Here is a 23,711-nt window from a genome sequence, read left to right as displayed (position 1 = left end):
CACACATGACACTCATGTTACAAAGAGAAAAAGAACCAAACCTACAAAATGTCACACGATCCCTCTGCCAGCGAAGGAGAAACAACTAGAAAAACACGATATAAAATATCATGGAAAACTTCTGTTGTGGACGGGAGGGAAGATAAACTCTCCTGATCCAAGCCAACAATAAATCAATATTTGGAAACGCTTATGATCTGGAATGATCCTAAAAGCAACTCTTACCGAAGAAGAAAGAGCGCTGTCTCTCCCTTCAGCGTGAAGTAATTGGACTATGGGAAAATGCACACAGTTCCAGAAAAGCCATTTGTTAATTTAGTTTCTAATTTTATGAGCTATATATCTGAATTCACGAAGGCTCTGATGGGGAGCACGGAAGTCACAAAGATTACTCTGTTAACCTCCGGTGAGAATTTTGCCCAGTGAGTTTAACCTTCACGGGCAGAGGGAAGAGCCCTTTAATCCTGCTGTGATAAGCGCAACAACAGTGTAAACACTGCACTGACAGAAAATGTTTCAAGGGGGTCAAGGAAAGAATGAACAAACAAACAAGCAAACAAGAAGCTCCATAAGCGAAATAACACAGTTGTTCAAAATTCAAATAGAAAAAGAGCAAATGTATTTGAAGAAAGCCAAGAATCAGAAGGGAAGTTTGAAGACTCCAGAGAATCTCTAAGCAGTGTGCAAAACTGTATGTCTTTCCTAGAGAAAGGGGGTGAAATTTGCATTTTCATTGGTTTTTTAAAAGAGTAACAGTTAATATTTTCAAAGCTTTTTCTGCAGTTGGAAATAATGGCTCATTAAAATATTCTTAGATTCTCATGGATTATTAATAAGAGGACATAAATCAAAGGCAGTAGATATGACCCCTATTTTCATATCACTATGCAATGTGATATACTCGATCTTGATCCAAAGCTCACAGATGTGAGAAGTAGCTTTGCTAATAAATATTCTTCAAAAAACTATAATGAGCTGGTGAGATGCTAGAAGTATGCATTTCTGGTTGAAACATGCACCAATTTGTAAAAAAAAGATGCACAGAAAATTTCAGTTTTACTTCAGCTTTACTTACTAAACTTTTTCTTTTATTGCATGAAAATGGAAGAAGGTAAATGGACCCGAGGATAATACAGATGAAATAGCTGATCTATGATAGGAACTTTGTAGCGTGAGGGAAGGAAGTGGAGCAGAAAACTCACAAGACAAAAAGCACTCAGTGCCGCCTGTCCTTTGTCAACACTTTCTTACATACAGTCTCTCTGTTCTCAGGACCTCGGAATGGCTGGTTTTAGAAACAAGTACCATCTAAGAAAGGACAAGGATGCAAGTAGGAAGTATCAAACCCTCAGCAATGGCCAGGTGACTTTAGTTCTTAAGGTCCTTTGGAATTTACAAAAGCCAGAGGAGGTGGCCTGGGGAAAAACTACCCTTTTCTGCTGGGAAGATTAGCAGTGTGTCCGTTTCTCACGGTCTCCCTTTCAATCTCCAAATTCAGCTTCATTCCTTTCCCATTCCTTTCTGATTCATTTGACCCATCTTTGACAAAGCCTGCCTAAGTATCATTTAGCAACTGTGAATGTACAAAGAATGTGACAATGATCTCCGTTGTAGCTAATTTAGAATGTTTATCATAGGAGAGGATTTAGGGTGGTTCTTACCTCAACATACAGGATGTGTCAGAAGGAAGCTCACCATGTGGGGGTGATTATAACTAATTCTGTTTCAAGGGTCCCTCTCCCCATGAACTCCGTACCTCCCTGGGAGGAATCCAGACTTCTTCTAAATGCCAATGTGGCTGGGCCTTCATGTGCAAAGCAAGTGTCCACCACTATTCCTGGATGCTAGCACAGCTGCTGCAGTTTGCACCCTTTATCGTGGCAGAGACGTGTCTAGGACACTGGGTGGTTCCTCTAGACCTGGGTCACATCCCCTGGCCAATATGGCACCCTAAGATTTCTTTTAACTTCCTCTACTCCTGCATCAGTTCAAATCATCATCCTACATCAAGGTCAGTGCACGTTAAAAGAAGGAATTTAAATTGCTGCTTTAGAGATTTTGCATTAATGAAATTCAAAAGAATACATCCAATTCTAACTTATGATCTCTAGATATTTACACATTGAAACTGCATATTTTTAAATAATATTTTATTGATTATGCTATCATAGTTGTCCGGATTTTTTTCCCCTTTGCCCCCTTCACCCAGAGGCACCCCCAGTCCCTCAGGCTATTTTATAATTCTCCTTACATTGGCAAGGGGAGGTCCGGAATTAAATTTCATATCTATTTGGGTGTGGCATCATAAGAGGCATTACAAAAATATGCTCTACTGCCTTTCCATCCCTCCTAAGCCCAGTCCTGGTCGCCTACTACTGGAAACCAGGAAGACAATGGTAATGAAGTGCCTGGTCAAGAAGAGGAGTTGACCCTCTCATGCATAACTAGAATTTGATCTTAGAGTAGTTGAAAAGCACATACTCTAAATTCTGTTTCTGTGCTGATTAACATAGCTGATGACATTTATTTTCCTTTTTGTCTGAACATGACATTTTTTTAACCCAAGGTAGGTATGATGTACACATTGAATGATTTTTACCATTGTATGAATGGCTTTGTGCTAAATCATCATTTTTAGTTTCCGTGCTTGGTGATTTTGGTGGGCAATGGTGTCCAGATTTAGGATGGCTGACCTGAGTAGATGATAATTCTGGCTAGGGACCAGATTTGGGGCTAAGTAAAACTAACTGGCCAGTAAGGGGCAAGAACCCACATTTTAGCTATATTGCCTAAGCAAACTAAGTCATTATGAGTGTAGGAGTACTGGTAAATTCTAGTCCTTTGGGCTTTCAAAGAAAAAGTGCAAGGTTGTTTTTTTTAAATCTCTAAGTGTGGAAAGTATCAAATAATACAAGGGAAAGGCATTAGACTATGTAGTTCAACTTAGAAATATGAGTGAAGTTAAAAAAAAAAAAGATCCTGTTTTGTTCTCTTTTGTTTCTGCCAAAGTACAAAGGTAATAAATTATTCTAATGATGAGGTCCTAAGTCAGATTTACTGTAAAAAAAATACTCTTGAAGCACACAATCTATTTATTTTTCTTGGTAATTTTTTTCTTCTAAGTAGGCAAGAGCTTTGTTTGTTTGTTTGTTTTGCCTGTCATAAACAGAGACGAATCATAACATTCCAAAAAAAGCACTAATAAGTTAATATATGTATTAGGTATATATCTGTTTCAGAATGAATGCTAGAAATACATTTGATGGAGTAGTGAAAAAATGGGTATGATTCTTCCACTTTCATGGACCTTCCAGCAGTTTACAACTTAAAATATGTAATATTACTATATTTTAGTTAGTAAATTATTATAATAATTATTATATAATATTAAATTATATAATTATAATTAAATCATATAATTTAATATTATATATTATATTTATATATGCATCTATACATACATATCATCCATTACCCATATGCCACAAAGATATTGACTTAAATAGCTCATTCTAATTGAAAGCAATCTCATATTTTCCTTTAGAAATAAAATCTGTGCTTAAAAATACTGTTTGAAATATTATGATGGATAGTAGTAGCTGAAAATCAAGTACTCAAATAGAATTATCATTGATTTATTTCCAGTGTTGGAAATGTATACACAATTACAACCTGTCAGGGAAATTTTAACTCTGTAATTCACTGATTTGGGAATGTTAAATCAGTGTGCTTCCAAAGTTAGCCACTGAGGAAAAAAGAAAGAAAGATAGAAAGAAAAAAAGAAAGAAAGAAAGAAAGAAAGAAAGAAAGAAAGAAAGGAAGGAAGGAAGGAAGGAAGGAAGGAAGGAAGGAAGGAAGGAAGGAAGGAAGGAAGGAAGGAAGGAAGGAAGAAAGAAAGAAAGAAAGAAAGAGAAAGAAAGAAAGGAAGAGAAACAGAAAATCGGAGAAACCACCTTAAAGGATCCAAAGTAATGGCCTCCCAGCCCCGTATCTCACATTATCCAACATGGCTTCAACACTAGCTCTGTGACAAGCTTTACAAAAAGATAACTAAACACACTTTATTCCATGAACAGAGAGATTTTACACTAATATACTTAAATTTTACATTGATTTTTGTCACACAATCTGAAAACACAGTTTTAAAAAAGGAAACCATACCAACCGAAAGAGCTGTCTTTTCTTATAGGTCTCATTGCATATGCTACTGTCTTCCAAGAGCCTACTGGAAATGAAAAACATGATTTTTATGATATACAACCTCAGGGTAGTACATGGATGTTCACTCTACTATAACACACCTGTCTTGCAGATCAACCCAGCATATTGTTTTATTTGCATGACATTGAATTTTGCCATAACAAATGAATGGCAGCATGATTTTTCCCTACCCCGGGATTCAAGCACTGATGCTAGATTAGGGAGAAGGAAGAGATGAGGAAACAGAGGTGATGGAAGAAGAGAGGAGAAGAAAGAAATTTATATAAATATAATAGACATGTAACTTTTTCTCTGAGTAATATTAAAGTTATTCCTTATTTCTTCAGTATAGTGAAATAGTGACATTTCAAAGGCAGGTGTCCAAGAAATAGGTTTATTTGTGTAAGGAATTCACTCAATTAAATTTTCGCTTTATGGAAACCTCAAGACTTGTTCACATATGTAATGCATGTATGTGACCAGTTACTGTATTGATGAATACAATCTAATTTGAATATGAGACACAAGTATATCAGCAGTCTTTTTGTACAAAATCCAAGTAAATGAATAAAATCAGAGAGTAAAGTAGGGAAAAAAATGATGGGCCAGAAGACTAGGGAATAAGATTTCCCACTAAACTAAATAATAAATGCCCATTTAATCTTATCGGTAAGGATAAAATTGTGGAAGCATTTGGACTCATCCCTATGATGTTAATGCTTGTGGATTTTTAACTTTACTGTAAAATAAGGAACACCAGTCTGAATCTGCCTGGGATATTTGTTAGCCTTTTTAAAATCTTTTTCTTTTTATTTTTTTATTGTATTTTTTTTCTTTACCATTTAGTCCCCTTGTACCTCCTTCCACCCCTGAAGTCCCCACGCTGTTGTCCATGCTCACGAGTCCTTTTATGTAGACTTGTTTTCTAATTTTATCCCTTTCTAAAACAAGTCTATTCAGTTGAGGAATTTAGTTACTTGAAGATTTCTAATTGCTAATATGAATGATGGCATTTTTTCCACCAATCATTTCTAATGACCAGTTTAAACTTTCTCTAAGTACTGGAATTTAATCAAACAGCCAGCATTTTAATCAATTTATAGGGGCCACCCATTAAGCTGACACCTGAAATAACCACCACTTAAAAAATGAATACCGTATTTTCATTCCAAGTTGCCCATTAGTACTGCAAATGCAGAACTCCTAATTCCCCTTAAAAGTATGCACTTAAATCAATGGAGCATTTTAATACCTATATCAGTTTAAAACGATTCAAAAAAAGTATATATTAAATTTGAAAAATTTCTACTTTTACGCTTAAGACCTTGTGTAAATTTCATATCCCATTCATTTCACAGCAGTCACCGCCCACTTCTGACCCCCCAGCCAGGTGTACTGTGAAATCCAGACCAGTTTAGATAAAATTTCCAAGTTAGGCCTTTTATAAAGGCTGATAGATTATTTAGAATGAGAAACTTAAAACATTATTCAAAATATTATTATTATAGCTACACACAATTGAGGAGGCACAGAAAGCGGTTAATAATACCAAATATACAAGTACAATAAGCCAATGAAACTGCAAGTTCCTATGTGGTGTGAACTTTTATTCTTTTTAATGCCTGGTATACGTAACAGGAGTTACAACTGTTGGAAGAACCAGAAGTTGAGACTTGACATAAGGGAAACATTCAAACTCACGTTCAGAAGTAACTGAGAGAAGGTTTTTCTTCAATTAAATATTTTTTAAACATGCTAAATAACATATATGTGTGCATATATAGGTGTGTACACAAAAATATATGTATTTATTTATACATATATTCCAGCATGCACTTATATATGGAATATATATATATATATATGTCTATGAATATACAGGACACACATGACACACTTTGTTCCTCTAAAGACACGAAAAAGCAAATTTCATTTTACCTGTTTTCCATAAAAAGGCTTTCCTGGGAGCAAACTGACTGAAAAATAAAAAAAAAAGGCATTGTATCAGACGTTCTGGATGTGTTGAGGGATTCTCAAATCCTTGCCTGATTTTCAAACTACTTTTTCCCTCCAAGGGAAAAACATTAAGAAAAAGATGTACCATTTTTAGAAAAAATGGAAATAAAGGAAAAAAAATAGGTTATAGAGTTAGAGTAGAAACCATTCTCATGCAGCACACAGTACTTTTCCATCAGAGCACCTCCGGGTTTCAAATAGATTTAGCCCGTTCAGCATCAAGGTCAGAAGAAGAGAGACGTTATGAATGAAACTGCGGGAGAAACGTGTGACCCTCGGATCATGAGCTAGCGGTTTCCTCTGGGGCTGCGGAGATGCCACCACCACCACGAGCCTGAATGACAGGTTCTAATCAAGGCAGAGCGTGTGAACTTGGCACGATCTACCCGATCCACCCGAGGATGGGAGAGCGCAATGTCACTACCCTGTGGTTATTACCTGGCAATGATAAACTCTCCCGAAATAAACAGAGTAACGGCAAGACTCTCAAAGCTGAAGAGATGCCATCAATCAATCCTAAGCCAGGGGGTGGGCAAGTGAAAATAAAATGAGCCTAATTAAAAGAAAAGTCACATGCCATGTAAGATTTCTTAGTTTTTCACAGAGAAAACCAAATGCCTTTCTTCTTAGCTTCCATCCCCTTACTGTTAATTTATCTTCCTTTTTGTATTTATACACAATGTAAGGAAGATAAAATCTCTGTCATCACATGAGGGAGAAGGGTAGATCAAATTAAATTTTAGCAAACAGAAAAACAGAAGTCCAAACAAAATATAGTGCAACGGTCCTATCATATAGTGGCTGTGTTGACTGTGTTTAGGAATGAACATAAAACCATTTTCAAGGTACTGAGTTTCTAAATGTAAATATACACACCATATTATAGTGTATATTCCCTAAATGATGAAGAAGTGACCTGCTAAAGGAAGAAACACAGACTTCACAGGTCCATTTTAAGATAAAATAAAACTAACAAAATAATAATGACCTTTCAATATCAACTTTTTGATTTCAAAGATGCCGTTAATGTAACCACTGCTCAGGGAGGCAAGCAGGATATTGGTTTCTTGTTACTTTTTATTGGAGGAATCATTTCCTTCCACTAAGCCAAAGGGCCAGATCTGGGCGTCCTATTTTTCTCAGTGGTCTGAGCATTTCAATGAGGGTGTCTCTAGAACCACTCCTGTTTTAACCTCTGTGCCTTTAATGTGCGTCCTCAACACCAGGTGTGCCAAAAGCTTTATTTAACAAAAAGCCAAAACTCGACTCAATTCCATAAAAGACTTTGTGGAATATCTCTCTTTTTTTATTTGGCATTTAATTTTATAAAGGGAAACAAACAGAAAAGAGTTGCCACCCACATTATTCCTAGGAAGGTCAGTGTACATACAGTACACAAAGTATCTTACTGTCTTTGTTACCTTTCGTTTGGATTTGCTCCTGGGTTGAGGCAAGTCAAGGTAAGTGAAAGAAAGTGAGATGGTCTCAGAGACACACTATGAATTCAGTTCTTTGGACCTCTTGGCTCTTGTCGTTGGAAAACAGTCACTTACAATTAGAACAGTCTGGCTGGGTTTTGGAATTACTGAGACTCAACCACTGCTCTGAAGGAGTTGATCAAAGACATTCTGACCTCTTCACACTCGTGAATCTAACAGCATTTTGGGAAGAGTTAAGCATCCCAGACTCTTTGAATTAAAGAAAATAAAGCACCTACAGGTCAAAGATAACTTTCTCCAAAACATATCTCAAGAGTATATTTCTCTGACTTTTGTGAAAAGGTCATAAAAATTCATCTCATCACCCCTCTACCACATTTTCATAAATGAGAAAAAAATGGTTATAGGCTGTGATTCAGTACCTGATGATCATAAACTTTAAAAATAAGTAGTATTAATAACTTGCACATTTTAATAGCAGAGAAAGATAAAATTGTCACAGGAATTAATGCAGCATTCAAAGTTGTCACGCACTCTCAGATATAAAGGGCTTATTTTTTTTCAAGGAGAAAAGGATTTTGCCTAATGGGTTGCAGAATTCTCTCCCACGTCCCACCCCCAATCCAGGTGGCACCATGTGCCCTTACCAGTGCTCACTGAGGAGGAATCCCAGTACATTAAAAATAAATAAAAAATAAAAAAGAAACCGGATGAGCTTCTCCTTGAGTCCCTGTTTACACATAAATAGCCTTCAGAAATTACCTGCCAGGCAAAACATATTCTTTTCAAACATATACTGCTTTATCAACTTAACCTTCAAACTAGCAATGTTGCATAGGCTTAATCATAAAACAAGCTGAAGGAAATAGAAGTTATATTTCAAATACTTTTGATGACCAAAATATAGTTCTTTTTTCTTTGAGAACTAAATTTTTGTGTGTTCTGATTTACAACAATTTAGTTCTCAAATAATGAATAAATTTGTTCTACCTCAAGATAACAAAATTCTCAAATTAAATTTGAAAATTGTTTTCTAGAACACCCAAAGTAATCTGCATGCTCTGATTGTGCACCGAAGTACAAAAGCACACACACACACAAACACCTTAGCCATCAAGATACATTTCATTTGTAAGCTATCAAGAACACATCAAATTTTAAAACAAACCTGATTTCTGTTAAAGTGTCAATATCAGGAAGTATTTCTCTATAATTCTCTATTGTAACTTCAAGTAAAAAAAATGCTGCTTAAGAATATAAATATTTCAACCAGTTTGAATGACTACTATTCAATAATGACCAGGGAAAGCTGGCTTTACTACCTCATTTTAAATTATGAAAATACTACATTAAAGACCACCTAAGAAAAAGACTAGACATCTATAACACAGTATCCTTATGCTGGATTCTTTGCATTTGTTTTACAATTGACTTCATAGATTTTAATGATCTTGTGGACCTCAACAGTGTGTCTGGGCAGGAGCAACGGTCACTTGGGAATCTAGAATTGTGTAGATGAAAGTCCCCTGAAGGGTCCTGTCTCTGTATAAGTAATAGGAAGATCTGCTGCAATATGTATTCAAGAAAGTTCATAATGCTGTTAGGTCACTGAGTTTGTGTTAATAGAGGAGGACACAGTAATATCCTGTTTAACACAGGGTGGCCCCAACAATCCCTGCCTCCTGGCTTTCACTTCCCGTGTAGTCTCTCTCTCGCATTGCACCGGCACTACAGTGTGTCTAACAGAACATAACAGAAGGGGAAGGCATGACATTTCCAGGATTAGGTTATAAAAGACTGTGTTTTCCATCTGGGGCCCTCTCTCTTCCTCTCATGGGGAAGCTAGGTGCCATGTCTTAAAGACACTCAACAGCCTATGGAGAGGTCCGCAAAGTAAAAACTCAGATCTCCTGCCAATACCAGCAAGGAACTGAAGCCTTCCAACATGTGAGTGAGTTAGGAAACAAGTAAGTACTTCACTGAGCTTCAGATGACTGAAGCTGCAGCCGACATCTTGACCTTAACCTCTTGGAAGACCCTGAGCCAGAATCACTTGGCTAAGCCACGCCCAGGTTCCTGACCCAAAGTAAACCATGAGACAAGAAGTATTGTTTTGTTTTGTTTGAAGCTGACAAATTTGGGGATTATTTTTTTAGGCAGCAATAAGTAGCTAAAACAGGGAACACGGGTAGTATCTCAGCATTGTCTCTGTAGAGCTACCGGACTAGGGAGGAAGACACTGGGCATTTTTTCTCCCTCTAGAAGAGCTGCACTTAGCCTTTAAAGGATAATGAAAAGTTTTAAGAAAACAAAACAAAACACTAGAGACCTTTTCCTTAGAAATATGCACATATGCTCATGAACATAATATTTTATAGTTGTTATCTGGGATTTTATTTAATCTCTGAAGCCCTTCTATGAGTGTCCTCTGGGTACAGGATGCCCATTGAAAACCTTACCCTAAGAGACCAGGTGAGGAGTAATGTCAGAAACAAACTTGAATTAGTAAAGCCAGAAATCTAGGCCACCAGAGAGCCTATCAAAGGAGCTCACCTCCACTCCTGCAGGGAGAAGAGGCCTTGGCCTTTTGTAAAAGGATGTCAAATGCTTTCATGGAATGGGTTGGTTATGGCAATAGCTTGGCATGAACGCTTTCTCACATTTAGGTCTGCTTTCACTTTTTAAAAAATGTTAATAGAGCCTGTGGCCTTAGAGGCTTTAAACAGCAACAGCTTCCTCCAATCTTTACCCTGGGACCAAGGTCCCTTACTGGTAGTAATCTTCTAAACAGGCACGGGGAAGTCATACCAACCCCCTTCCTGGTAATGACCTCTCTGCCGATGTGGGAAGCCACAGTGAAGGACAGTAGCTTGAGGGCCATCCTTCCCACAGGCACGCATCAGTGATGTGACTTTCTGTCCCCTGGCTCTGAGTGTCTAGCAATGTGGCACAACTCTGGGGAGAAAAAAGGATAATGTTGTTGGTACATTGTCTGGGCAATTAGCATTTACTTTTGATACAGCAAGTCGTTCATAAATTGTGTGGCTTTCCAGAACCAGAGTAAAGAGGGGAAATGTGTGTATGTGTGTATGAGTGAGTGAGAGTGTGAGTGTGTGTGTGTGTGTGTGTGTGTGTGAGAGAGAGAGAGAGAGAGAGAGAGAGAGAGAGAGAGAGAGAGAGAGAGAGAGAGAGAGAGAGAGAGAATAAAAAGTGAACCGGCTTTCAGAGAAGTTTCTCTCCATGAAGGTCACCAGACAAGAGCATGCTACCTGCCGTCCACAGGAGGCACCTTTACGCTACCACCACTAGCAGAGATCCTCTCATTACTTCGTTCTGACACCCAGCAAGCACAGCTGAAGGCCTTCCATGTGTCAAGCTGTACCAGCAATAACTCCAACCATGATAAAAGTCGAAGTAGTCCACACATGCACAGAATCTTCTAGAACTGTACCAAACCTCGTCCAACTATGGCTACCTCCATCTCCCGCTCTCCCACTCTCCTAATTTCTGAATTCTGAGCTAGATTATTCAATCATCAAAACTTGATTTTAATGTATCCAAGAATGGCAGAAAGAATCTGGAAGAGATACCAGAAGAAGCCTGTGCCAAGGTGAAGAAAGTGCAGACGGCTGCTTCCTCTGCAGCTTCATATTAAAAGATGCAGCACCCAATGCAGAATTGGGGGAACTGGCTTGGACCTGAAACCCCTCAGGACAGCAGTCCTCATCCATGCTCAGCAATGAAGCCTAGGGACATAGGCAGACTCTGCAATAGCCTCCAAGAGCAAATCACGGCAAGAGGTCGGATGCCCCACCTGACCTAGTAGATCCAAAGGTATTGGCCACAGTCTGTGTAAAGGAGCTCAGGCCTCTACTTCTGCAAAGGAAAGGACCCAGCATTTTAGGAGGCTGCCAAAAATGATTTCATGGAATGGCACAACTACGACAATCGCTTGCCCTTTTCATTTTCTTGCATTTAAGTCCAGCTTTTCTTTTTTAACCTATTAGTTTTTATATAATTTAATTGTATTTTATTTTGACCACAGTGGGTAAAAGGATAAAAAAAAAAAAATTCCTACCACATCTTATTTGTGGGGATTTGAACAAAAACAAAAGAAGTTGTTTTATCATTATGACATTGAAAATTGTTTCCAACAGTAATTTGATCTGAAATTGAGGGGGAAATGAGTATTATTGTTTAACGTTGAGATAATAAAAGGCTCGTACTTGCTAAGAATGCAGAAAATTCTGTCTGTGTGCTCCCCAGACTCTTCCTTCTTTTTTGTAATTTCACTGCACAATATTGATATGAAAACGACAACAATGTACTTCCTGCTGACGGATACGGACGTGAAGGCACTTCTTCAAATCTGGCCACACTCTCTATTTAATTGATCAAAATTATACCTCAATTTCCACTCAGGTCACATCCTAGGAAGACACTCAAAGTCCTGGCTACTTTTCTATCACTTCCCTGAACTGGGGCCACTTCCAGAAACACCTCTAGTTTGCTGCAGTTCCATTTGTTTCCTGGCTCCAGCTCCCTTTGTCCCTGCCAGCTCACTGTCTGGGGACTGAGGCTGCCTTACTGCCGATGGAAGGACCGCACTAAAGAGGCAATTAAAACAACTACTCACATCGTGTGCAAATATTCTCTCCCTCACTCTCTGATATTCCTCTTCTCTCTCTTCAATTGATTTACTTCGTCTGTCATCTCTAAATGGATGCATTCTGTTTTGCTGAACAGAAAAAAGAAATCAGGAGGGTTATCCAAGTTGAGCTGTTAGAAGCCTGTGGTTAAGCAACTGTCAGCTAAGGGTAATAAATGTTCACTTAAACAAATGGGGCATGACAAGTTTCACTCCCTCGGGTCCCCGAGGAAGTTGTGGGGGGGCACATGTGTGCTGCATGTGCATGACATGCAATGCCAGGACATGATTACTGATCCTGGTTGCTGGGTGCAAGTAGCACAGGTGTTTCTAGAATGGAAGTGCCCAGATGTGCCTCAGGCGTTAGGTCAGTTCAGCTATGTGACAGTTCATCATGATGGACTCTGTCTCCTTTGCTAATCTTTGTGATTTTGTTTTCTCCAAAAGAGGCAGAATGTTGGTAAAAAGAAAAACCCAAACAAACAAACAAACAATCAAAAGGAAAACAAAGAAGTGGTGGCTAGATAAAGGTGGCTAAGGGAAGAAATGGCTTAGAAAATTTGGGGTCTGGAAGAACACAGCAACTGCGCCAAGAAATAATGAGTGGAAAGGAAGATGTGGACACTCTTGCTCTATATTCTAAATTGTTTAATTCACTCAGTGACACTGCATCTGGCATAGAAAGTAGGAATTACATCTGAAATGTGTTTGTTAATCAGGGCCAATACCAAGAAATGTGAGGTAACAATTCAAAGAACCCAGCATGAGGACTGCTCTTCTCCCTCCTTCATCTGAACCACGTCCTGCATCTCAACTGCCCTCCCAGCTTCCTCTCGCCATTTCTCACGACATGCTCTGCCCTAGCCACATGCATCCATCCATTCAACAGACACCCACTAAGGACACGACTCCGGCACGCGTTCCAGAGGCAGCGCGAGCCGCGGTGGAGCCCCGTGGCGGTGGGAGGAAATGCGATACAAATGATGAACAGGTTTTTTTTTTTTTTTTAATGTCACAGATGCACATACTGCCTTTCAGTGACTCACTGAGAAGAATTAAAATAATAACTTGAGTGAGATGCTTATTATCTTGCCCTTAAGAATGTTCAAGCAAAGTCATTTTCAAAAAGAAATCTATTTTGATTGTCAGAGACACAAAGTGCAATGGCATTTTGATGATTATCTACTGTTCTTATTCTCACGTAAAACTTGTTTCCTTTGCCATTTACTCAGTTTTCTTCCTAATGGCCCTGGATCCCACACCCCCATGCGGAGAAGAAATTCAGTAAAATATCTCTCCCCTTATTGAGGTGCCATGAGTCAGGCTACTCTCTAGCAACACAATGTTTCATCACAAGCAAAATACAGAGAGAGAGAGAGAGAGTTGTGCTACAGTTCATGCAAAACAAGCAGGCGATTGACACGGACGATAAAACATGGGAAGGAGAAGGGTCGGGAGACTACAACATGAACTTGATTCTTTTTTGTGAAGACTCAGTATTGTAGGATAGTTGCAAAATCCACCTGTCCTCACCATAACAAGGTTTGTTCTTTACAGCTACACCAGGTGATCACCGGTCCATTTTGATAATCCAGCTCAATTTGTGCACAACTGAAGGACAAAGCTGTAGGGAGTGGAACGACTGCCATAGTTACACGGACATCTGGAAATGCGACTGACAAAGCTTTTCCCAAGCCGGAGCCTGCGGCATCCCAACCCCCCACCACATGCAGCAGGGACTGCGCCAAGCACTGCCCATGCAGCCCCAACACAGAGCCATCGCTAAAGCAACCAGGACACGGGGTTCCGGCTCCCCACTGAATGCCAAGGAGGGAGGCAAGGCGGGCAAGGAGGTTGGAGAGAGGACGGTAGTATCAGAGGCAGGGGAGAGTCGGGAGGGAGAGAAAGGGACAACAGAGGAAACGACAAGAACATCAGTCAGCCCACCTTCAAAAACAACGTCAGCCACTCTCAAACTTGAGAACCAACCTGGTTGTCTTCTTTATCAATACTAGAGTTATCTCGCTTCAAGATAAACCGCTTCTGGGATTCTTCACCTTTTTCATCTTTTAAATGTTCACAAAACCTTTGCTCTGGTCTGCCAGCAAAGTAAAACATATCAATAAAAAAAGTTTTCCCCCCTGTTTCAAGTTATTTCTTAGTGCTGTTTCTCCCCCACAGTGGCATTCAACGTTAAAGAAAAAGTTTACACGTGGTTTCGATACTCGAATTGCTGGCAATATACAGGTAGGTAATCAATAACAGGTCACTTCCCAGGTGGTGTGAGAATACCTTTGGTTGGTTTGAATTCGGAGTCCTGTTTGCAGCATGCTGCTCACAATGGCTGAAGTTGAAAAAATATTTTAAAGGCCTGAACATATATAGTGTATAGATGTTTCTTTAGTTATCTGGACCTCCATTACACTTGAATTTAATCAAGTCCCCACCCATGTCCTAGAACAAATATACATGTTTAGAACTTGGGAGTAACATATTAATTCACCAATGCCCAGAAACTAGGATGGAACATCTCCCAGCATACCCTCCTTTTTAAGGACCTTCTTTAATCCACAGTGAGAGGGGATCATTTATAAATTATTGCCGTCTTTCTCCAATCACAGCTGCTCTGAAATCTGGCTCCAGGAGGTTCTGACATCCTTGACCAAGTCTTGTAAATCAGTTCAGTAATTGGAGAAACTGGAAATGTTTACTTTAAACAACTTAATGACTGATTAGCATGGGGAAAACGCTCCAAGCAGTTAGACACTATTGATCAGCCCATTGATTTTTTTTTTTTAGGTCCTCTTAATCATTTTGCATTATTACAGGAAAGGGCTCCACTTCCTTGTTAATTTCCCACGATCGTCCTGCACTTCACAGAACTCAATGAACGACTTGGGCTTTGGTTCATCCCCAAAGGAAGTGCTAAAATATTTGTCCTGGGCTTGGGAGAAGCTGTTATTTATGACTCTCATTAAAGTGTCTCTGCCATATCTGATGCATCTCTCTTCTGAAGCTCAGTGGGTTTTCTATCCCTACTGGGTTCATTATGTATGCAGTCATTGGGAAGCCACTTCAAAGTATCTGTTGTTTAATAGGGGTGACCGGTGATTAAGGGAATGTCATTGTTTCCTTATAGATGCAAAAATTAGTAAATGGTACTTAGAAAACAATGGATTAATTTAAATGTATAATTCAAATATTGGTGGGACTCATCCTTTCCTTAAATACTTATACATAAATTATAATAACAGTGATGAACAGACACTAGCAGAAAACTGAATACCAAGTATAGCTTCTAGAACTTTGTATAATATTTATAAAATGATACCATTCTCTTAATCAAGCCTTCCAATAAAACTTCGATGTAAGAGGAGCAAATATGTTTTGCCTCTTTTACAGATAAACAAACATCCCTCAGTGATCATATTGCTCCAAGCTTACAGATTTGTCCACAAAGCCACAGACGACAGTCTATTTATATCCTTGAAGACATAAGAGTGAGTCTCTCACTGCTTATATAGTACACAGCGGGCCCGAGCCCAAGTCTCACTATAAAGAACAAAAACCTTGCATCGTATCATCTTAAAGATCAGTATAAATGTTTCCCACCAAAATTAAAATGCAACAAAATATAACAAATGATCTGGAAGGGCAAATATGACATTTTAAAATCAGAACACCAAGGGAGCAAAGGAAACTTGACCTTTATGGCAAAGAGGCCACTTACTGTGGAGAAATCAAACATATTTGGTGTAGTCACGTCACAGTGCACTTCGATTCGTTATCCATAAAGTCTTATAATATTAGCATGAACAGTTAAAGACCTCTGTAAATGGTAACAATTCTCCTGGATTTTTTTTTTTTTTTGAGCATCTCAACATTTAAAATCAATACTTAGATGTTATATTGTTTGTTCATGCCGCCAGTGAAATTAGGACATTAACTTAAATACAAATCCTGATTGTACCGATGCTAATTGTCTCTCCTAAAAGCCCCGTGCTCTATAGTCTGATAAACTCTAGTAAATGAAATGATTTCCTCACTGCTAACTTTATAGATATGTGTTTCTTGTATTTGTTGTTAACGGTCTGTAACTGTTCTTTTAGAAATAAAATGGTATGAGAGTTCACAAGCATAAGGTGAATTTGCTTTAAAATAAATTCTTCTTTAAAGAAGGAAAGCATAGACAGTGAGGTTTCAGCACAGGAACCACAGCCGGAATGTAAGCTCTGCTTCGGTAAGAGCCTTCTTTTTTAAATACATAATCCTGAGCATCTAGAACCGTGTCTGGCACATGGGAGGGATTTGGTTAAATGAATCAATAAATCAATGTATGTATGAATAAAAATTTAGTACAGCTGTATATAAATTAATGTAATTAAAGGAAAGATCAAAGAGTCCTGGATAAGATATGCACTCATACATTTTAAAATTATCAAGCAAAACAGGAGAGAGTTTGGTTAGCAGAAAAATAAGTTCAAATTTGTAACATTAAAAAGCTCTTTAAAAATCAAATCTATGTTTCACTTTAAGTGGACCAAAAATAATTATGTGATGAAAGTTTTTAAAACTTGAAATTACTTTGGGAAGAGAGGTAGAAATAAGAATCTTATCTTTTCTAATTTTGGAATTCCTCAGTTCAAAGTATTATAACTATGAGAGAGCTATTCAAATATTTTTGAAATTTCATTGGTGTGTCTTTATAATACTGGCTTGTTTGCTTTTCATAGCAGGACATATTTAGGTAAAAGACTCTTGCATAAGCAAAGGGTAGTCAAAGGAGCTTCTGCTAATCAATAACATAACATTTAGAGCAAGAATATTTCTTATTCTGATATAAGATATGCAAAGTGCATTCTCCATAACTGCTTTTCAAATATCTTGTTTAAATTTTTTCAAACAGTAGAACTTAATGGTCCAAATTATTAATCCCTTTTATGATTATTCCAAAACTATTCTCAGTGATTATAAAGTAACCATTTGACATATGCCTAAAAGGAGTAAACCTTATAAGATTTCTGCAGGTTGATTTTTATAGAGAATTATCCATGACTTTAAAGCTAAAGAGCAATTTGCAGTTGAAACTCACTGAAACATTGTATACAGCTGAAGAATTGCATGTGATTAAAAGAAAAATTACTGGTAATGCACTATTATATTATAGCATTTAAAAATCTTTTTATCACTAATTTAACATCATAGCAATATAATTTCTTAGTCATAAAACGAATGGGACCAGAATAATATATTATGAACCTTTTTTAAAAAATGAGACTAAGTTATTTTTAATGTATCAGTATAAGAATGTAACTAAGAAAAATTCCTTAAGGCTGCAGAACGTCATTGTCCTTATTAAGTTAATGATAACTAGAATTTACTACTTATCTCATGGCCATGCATCACAGGTGGCTTAATTTCTTGCTACCAGTGGATTTTAGTCCATGAGGTATTATTTCTAGGTTTCTGGATATCATCATCCAAAAGCACAGAAAATTAATTTAGTATTTTTCTTGATCGGAAAATAGTTTTCTCTTCTGAGGTAAGACAAGGTTTTCCCACAATTTGTAGCACTCTGAAATGCATTGATCATATGTGGTGAACAGCACTGATACCCCCCAGCCAAACCTTTTGGAAATCAGAATTACGCATTGTTCCTTATTAGACAGCTATTGTATTGAGATGCAGTGGGGCTGAGTGAAATATTGTGTAAGACAATCAAACTCTTTGAATCAATCAACTCCAATTTTAGTTAAATTTTTTTCCCTTAAAGTTTAAAATAGATGAGCAGTTCTTATAATTATTTTTTAAATCTTTTTGATCTAGAAGTATGTTCAGTGATTTACCCTCACTTGCCAGTTTCTTGAGATCAAATGTATTACTTCAAAAATAGCTTAATTCTTCTCTGGCCCCTCCCCTCAAATGCCCACAAATGAAGAATTCAATTCTACTAAATACGGAGGTGTACAAAGTTTTTGAATTTCATACTGTGTAACTGAAAGATGGTAATCAATATGCATAAGTATCTTAAAATATTTTATCCTGTGCACAATAGGAAAAAAAATATTTGGGTAGTGTAAGACATCTATCAAAAATATTGAAAGCCAAACACATTAGAGAAATCTAAGTGACATTGTTCCCTTAATACTTAAAACTTTCAATTAAAATATTTGCAACTGATTTTTTTCTTTCCGCTATTATTTTGTCATTTTATACAATTTCAGTTTCTTTTAAGTGCAGCTAATACCTTATAAATCTGTTAGTGCTATCAAACTTCCTTTATTAGCATTTTTCAAACATATGTTCCTTCATTCTCTATACCTTTCAAAAATTAAGTTTATGTCTATTTTGATTGTGTACCATATATATAAACAGACATGCAAACTAGAATAGGGAACACCTTGGCCCTTCTTTAATATAAGACTATTCGTGAGCAACAACGAAATTAAGCAGAATACTCAGAGACCACAGGGGTCTGTAAGACATCTTCTCATAAATTGGAGCCACTGCTTTGGCACCGGCACCCTAGCTATGGGCATTTAGAGCCTGGAAAAGTGTCAATCCACCCTGGAAGAGTGATCCTATTTCTAAGAATGAAACCATAGGAAATAGTAATGAATTAATACACAGTTCCATTGATCAAGACAGCAAAACAGTGGAAACCCATGGTGGATTGTTTAAGTAACTTAAAATATCTCCATATGTAATATGCAGCTTTATAAATTGAAATTCAATACTATTTAGTAACACAGAAAAGCAATTTATAGAAGAATATATAACATGATCATATTTGTTGAAATTACAATATATAATAATAATAATAGAAGTTGTCTCTGGATGCTGGGATGATGGGCAACTGTTACTACTAACCTTTGATATATTTCTGATTATTATAATAAACAGGTAGTATTTTACAACAACAGACTAATAAAAACTATTAGTTCAGAAAAGTAGGAAAGAAATTCAACAACTTAAGTGGTTTGTATCTAATCACTGGATTATGGACAATTAAAATAGTCTTATATTCTGAATTGTTTCTAAATTTTCATTCACAGTCTATAGTATTTTATAATCAGCTAAAATGAATATCTAGCTGTTTTATTTTGTTAAACCAATTCTTTGTCCTTCTGCTGCACTGCTGCTTTAAAAGATACCAGGATTAATTATCGTCCCTGCTTCTGGTCTTGGCTTATCACATTAAGACCTTCCAATATATGTAATCAAATAAACAAACACCCAAAACCCACCCTCTTTATTGCTATGTCTTTCTTGATCTATAGGCATGGAAACATGCTTTTTCTAATGATAATATAATGATAATAACTGATAGTATGCAACCTTAAGCTTTTTCTCCCTCTCTAAAGGGGAAATCTAAATTATATTGATATAGGAAAATATAAGAGGGTTAAGGAAAAAGAGAGAAAATATGTAATTTGATAAAGAGAAAGAAATCACATGTAATTAAGACCTGGGATGTTATATTATCTGTTTGTGAGTCTGGCCATTTCTGAACTGTGTTGAACCCAGTATAAGCAACAATACCAAAGGCATACATACCAGATGGATCTACTTAGCTTAACAAAACAGGCATATTTCTGGAAGTTGGCCTATAAATGGAGAATTTCCACAAATGAAGCATTTGAAAAGGAGGGAGCTAGTACTGACACATTCTTTTCTCTAAGCTCTCCATTCTTTCATTCCAATATTATAGGAACATAATAATAATATTATGTAAACATTAAATGGTAGCAACATTAATATATCCATGACTTGATGCCCCACTCCCCACAAAACATCATGCATTTTGGCACATAGCCCAGCAGCCTTACATAAAATGGATGTGAACTAGCGTACTAAATTTAGCAGCAGTTTTAATAATTAAACTAAGTTTTAAACAATTCACACATAGATGCTGATAAGCAAGTCTAACGCAATATGGCTTTTCAAAACACACACTGTGTCTTTTCAGCTCTGCAGCCAACTAGCTGTGACTTCCTGCAAGTTACTTAGCATCCCTATTACACAATTGTTGTTTGTTTTGTTGTAAAAAATGGAAAGTAACAATACTTGCTTTAAAGGGCTTGGGAGGATTAAATGCGATACAGATAATGCAAGTAAAATATCGAGCCCAGTGCCAGGCACTAGTAAAGCACTCAGTAAATGTTGTAAGCTATTTTTATCACGTTCGCATTTTTCTTAGTAACCCAGCTCTAGAAGTAACCCAATGGACACTGAACCAACATTTACTTGTACATTAGTGTTAACCATAACTACGATAGGCCCAATCTGTAACATTCAAATAATGGTTTGATTCACCAGTTCCAAATGCTCAAGTAACAATTTTCTTAAAATAAGATGTTCTTTGAAAACTGCTGAATATAATTGTTTCTTAGGATTAAAGGATTTTTGCTTCCATGTGTTATAATGGTGTATACAAAAGTATTCCATTTAAACTTACATGCAAATATAATATTTCTACTGCTGAGAAGGTCCAGAATTATCAGTGTACATTAATCGATAGAATTAACAGATAATATTTGTATGTATAAAGAAATGCTATTTTTTCATATTTCTGATTTGAAGGCCAGGGGGCTGGGAAGTAAAGGTTAGGAGGTCTGGGACTATGTGCCCCCAGGAATGCTGTGGACTCTATCAATAGAAATGCTGAGAAGCTGGAAGCAGTCTGGTTGTGAGATAAAATATATTAGGTAGGTATTCACTTCTCTTGGTAGATTCCGATTTATTGTCTGAAGATTTGCATTTACGTGTACAACTGCAGTGGAAACCAAACACCTTTGACCAATAAACCACAACTTTTTTACCTCCTCTATGCCTCAATGATCTCTTTTCTAAAGCCATAGCAATATGCTAATAACATCTTCATGAACATAAATCTGAAGATTAATAAGATACAAGACGACCAGCTAGTCATTGCGCACAACCAGGCTCTCACCTATAAAGAAGCCCTAAAACTTTTCTCAAGGTACAAGTACTGAAATGACTGCCAACTTCCATGACATAGAAGCCATAATGCTCTCAGGATTTGAGCATCATTCTGCTGCCTACAGCAAGGACAGTTGCAGATGGAAGAACCAAGCCACAGTAATCTTGTTGCCTCCACAACTATTATATGTTCAGGGCAATAGCATATATATATATGAAACAAATTCAATAATTTAAAAGTGGTTTGTATCTAATCACTGTTTCATAGACAATTAAAATAGTCATATTCTGAATAGTTTCTAAATTTTCTTTCATGGCCTGTATTATTTTATGATCACATATATTCGTTTATTATATATATAATGTATATGTATAGTGAACCTTTCTCTAAATTGTCCCAAAATGTACATCACTGATAATGTATTTGCACACACACACACATACACACAGTCTTGACCAGAATTACGTGGTCTCCTCGAATAAACTATAAACAGAAGATGGGCATGTTCAACAGTCTATGCTTCTTTTTGTTGACAGCCCGGTCCTAAACACCCGAGAAGTACATTTTGCTTGACAAGGTTGAAGAACATGGGTTTTATCTCACTTCCAAGTATGCCAGGACAATTTCTAACCCAGTGGGTTCTGGAGTTTTGTTGGTGTCATCGTTTTAACATCCCTCGTGGTATAAACATTGTTGAATTGAGTTTTCTGTTCAATTTTTAAAATAATTAAACGCAAAGTAGGATGCTGTAAAGAAACCAGTGGGTACTGTTGAAAGAATAGTGTTTGGGGTTCTTCTTGCTTCTATCATCACTTCAGAGTATTGATCCTGTTAAGATTAGCTCTTGTTTTCCTGACCTTAAGAGAAGAGTCATAGCTGAGCGCCAGGAGCAGTGGGTTTCAGTCTTGGTTTTCTGTGAGTTGAGTAGGTAAGAAAGGCCAATACATGAATCTCAATTTTTATTCCTGTAAAATGGTTTGGGTTTATCTACCTAGAGTGTTGTAAGGTAAATAAATAAAAATTTAAAAAGTGTTATTACTCCATGGTAATACTTCTAAAAAATAGTTATAGTAAGAATGCTAATGTTATAGAAGGCACATGCCTGTTTCATTTTCAAAATCAACTGATAAATCACACATTTGACACTCCAGGTCTCCTAAATAATCTCAAGTGGGGAAATGAATACAACAAACTGATTTCCTTTCTTCACAATATATTCCTATGATTTACCTATCTCATCTATAGAAACTTATGGTCTCTGAAGTAGGTGTGAGTAATAATATGAGAAAATATAATATTTGACAGACATGATATGGAGTTGGACCAATATTAACAAATAAGCCTTTGAGCCTGAGTATTGATTAAAGATGTTCAGTAAATAAAACGTCATTGGTTTTTCTGAGAGTAATGCAATTCTTAGTTAGGTTTCTGGACCTTTGACTCCAAGTCAGATGATTTTCAGTGGTATTCCTATAAAAGGTGTGGAGTAAACCTATCATGTTTAGGAATGACAGGATGCCAACCAGCTGCTAAAGCACCCATATTAGGTTGTTGCTCGGTTTCTTCATGGTGCTCCTCACATTCTCAGCCAAAGGGAAAGAAACATAACAAATGTGGGAGGAAAGCATGGTGGTTTTTTCTGTTTGTTTTGGTATAAATGCAACTAATCACCTTCAGGGAGTGAAATGCCTAAGGGTCAAAGAACAAAGATTCCCATTTTAGACCTTTGTCTCTTCAGGAAACAAAGCAGAACAGAGGCCTGTTGACTCGGATGTACTGCTGCCCACTGAGAAGATGGAAGGATCTCCAATTCCACCTCTTAATACAATAACTGTTCACCACTTCAAGATTCTTAAAGACACCTGGGCTCAACTGCTTCACCTAGAGAGAGGCTTTATTTAATACTAGAACAATTTTTATGGTTCTTGTGATTCACCCAAATCCAGCTCAGTGAATCATCCCTTCTGGAACAGACATGGTACTTCAGTCACTAATACCACTCACTGATCACACCAAGCACATACCTAGGTCCACACATCTCAGGAATCAGGGCGCTGAGTTCTTGAGCGCTGGGCTCTCTCTTGGTGTCACCCCAAACCTCTGCCTTTGGGCCACTATTGTTTCACGGTGTCTGGGACCTATAACCACTCTCTTTCAGTGCATTTGTTCTTTCTTTGCTGTGTAATTTTAGAGTAGGGGATTTAAGGCAATGGCAGTGGGTGGATGTGAAAGACAAAAGAAAAAAATATTCAAGAGATGACAACCTCTTAAAATGAAAATTATCTGAGACTAGTTAAACAGTTACTCTGACACATGCAAAGATGTTCAGATGCATGTGGGGCTTTGCAGGAGACTGATGTTGGTCCTTTGGAAGACACTAGTGCAAGTAGAAGGTTCTAGTCTCCAAATGATGTACCCTGAACATGAGTCCTTTCTCTAAAATGAAGAATGAGGGAGCTGAAAA

At 37.3% G+C, this 23,711-nt stretch overlaps 1 protein-coding gene across 1 annotated transcript in view; it reads right to left on the bottom strand.

Annotated features, from left to right (window-relative positions):
• Positions 1 to 23,711, bottom strand: part of ARPP21 (cAMP regulated phosphoprotein 21) — a 102,279-nt gene that overhangs the window by 65,197 nt on the left and 13,371 nt on the right. Inside the window, exons 10-13 of the mRNA XM_090284476.1 lie at positions 14,293 to 14,401; positions 12,292 to 12,393; positions 6,139 to 6,176; positions 4,166 to 4,225 (exon numbers count right to left, since the gene is read on the bottom strand). Coding sequence (XP_090140602.1) covers positions 4,166 to 4,225; positions 6,139 to 6,176; positions 12,292 to 12,393; positions 14,293 to 14,401 — 309 coding nt within the window. The remainder of the gene's footprint in view (positions 1 to 4,165; positions 4,226 to 6,138; positions 6,177 to 12,291; positions 12,394 to 14,292; positions 14,402 to 23,711) is intronic.

Source organism: Furipterus horrens, unplaced genomic scaffold (genome assembly GCF_987537825.1).
Source record: "Furipterus horrens unplaced genomic scaffold, mFurHor1.1.pri manual_scaffold_7, whole genome shotgun sequence".
In the NCBI taxonomy this organism is placed as follows: Eukaryota; Metazoa; Chordata; class Mammalia; order Chiroptera; family Furipteridae; genus Furipterus; species Furipterus horrens.
This window is presented reverse-complemented; position numbering and strand designations above follow the sequence as displayed.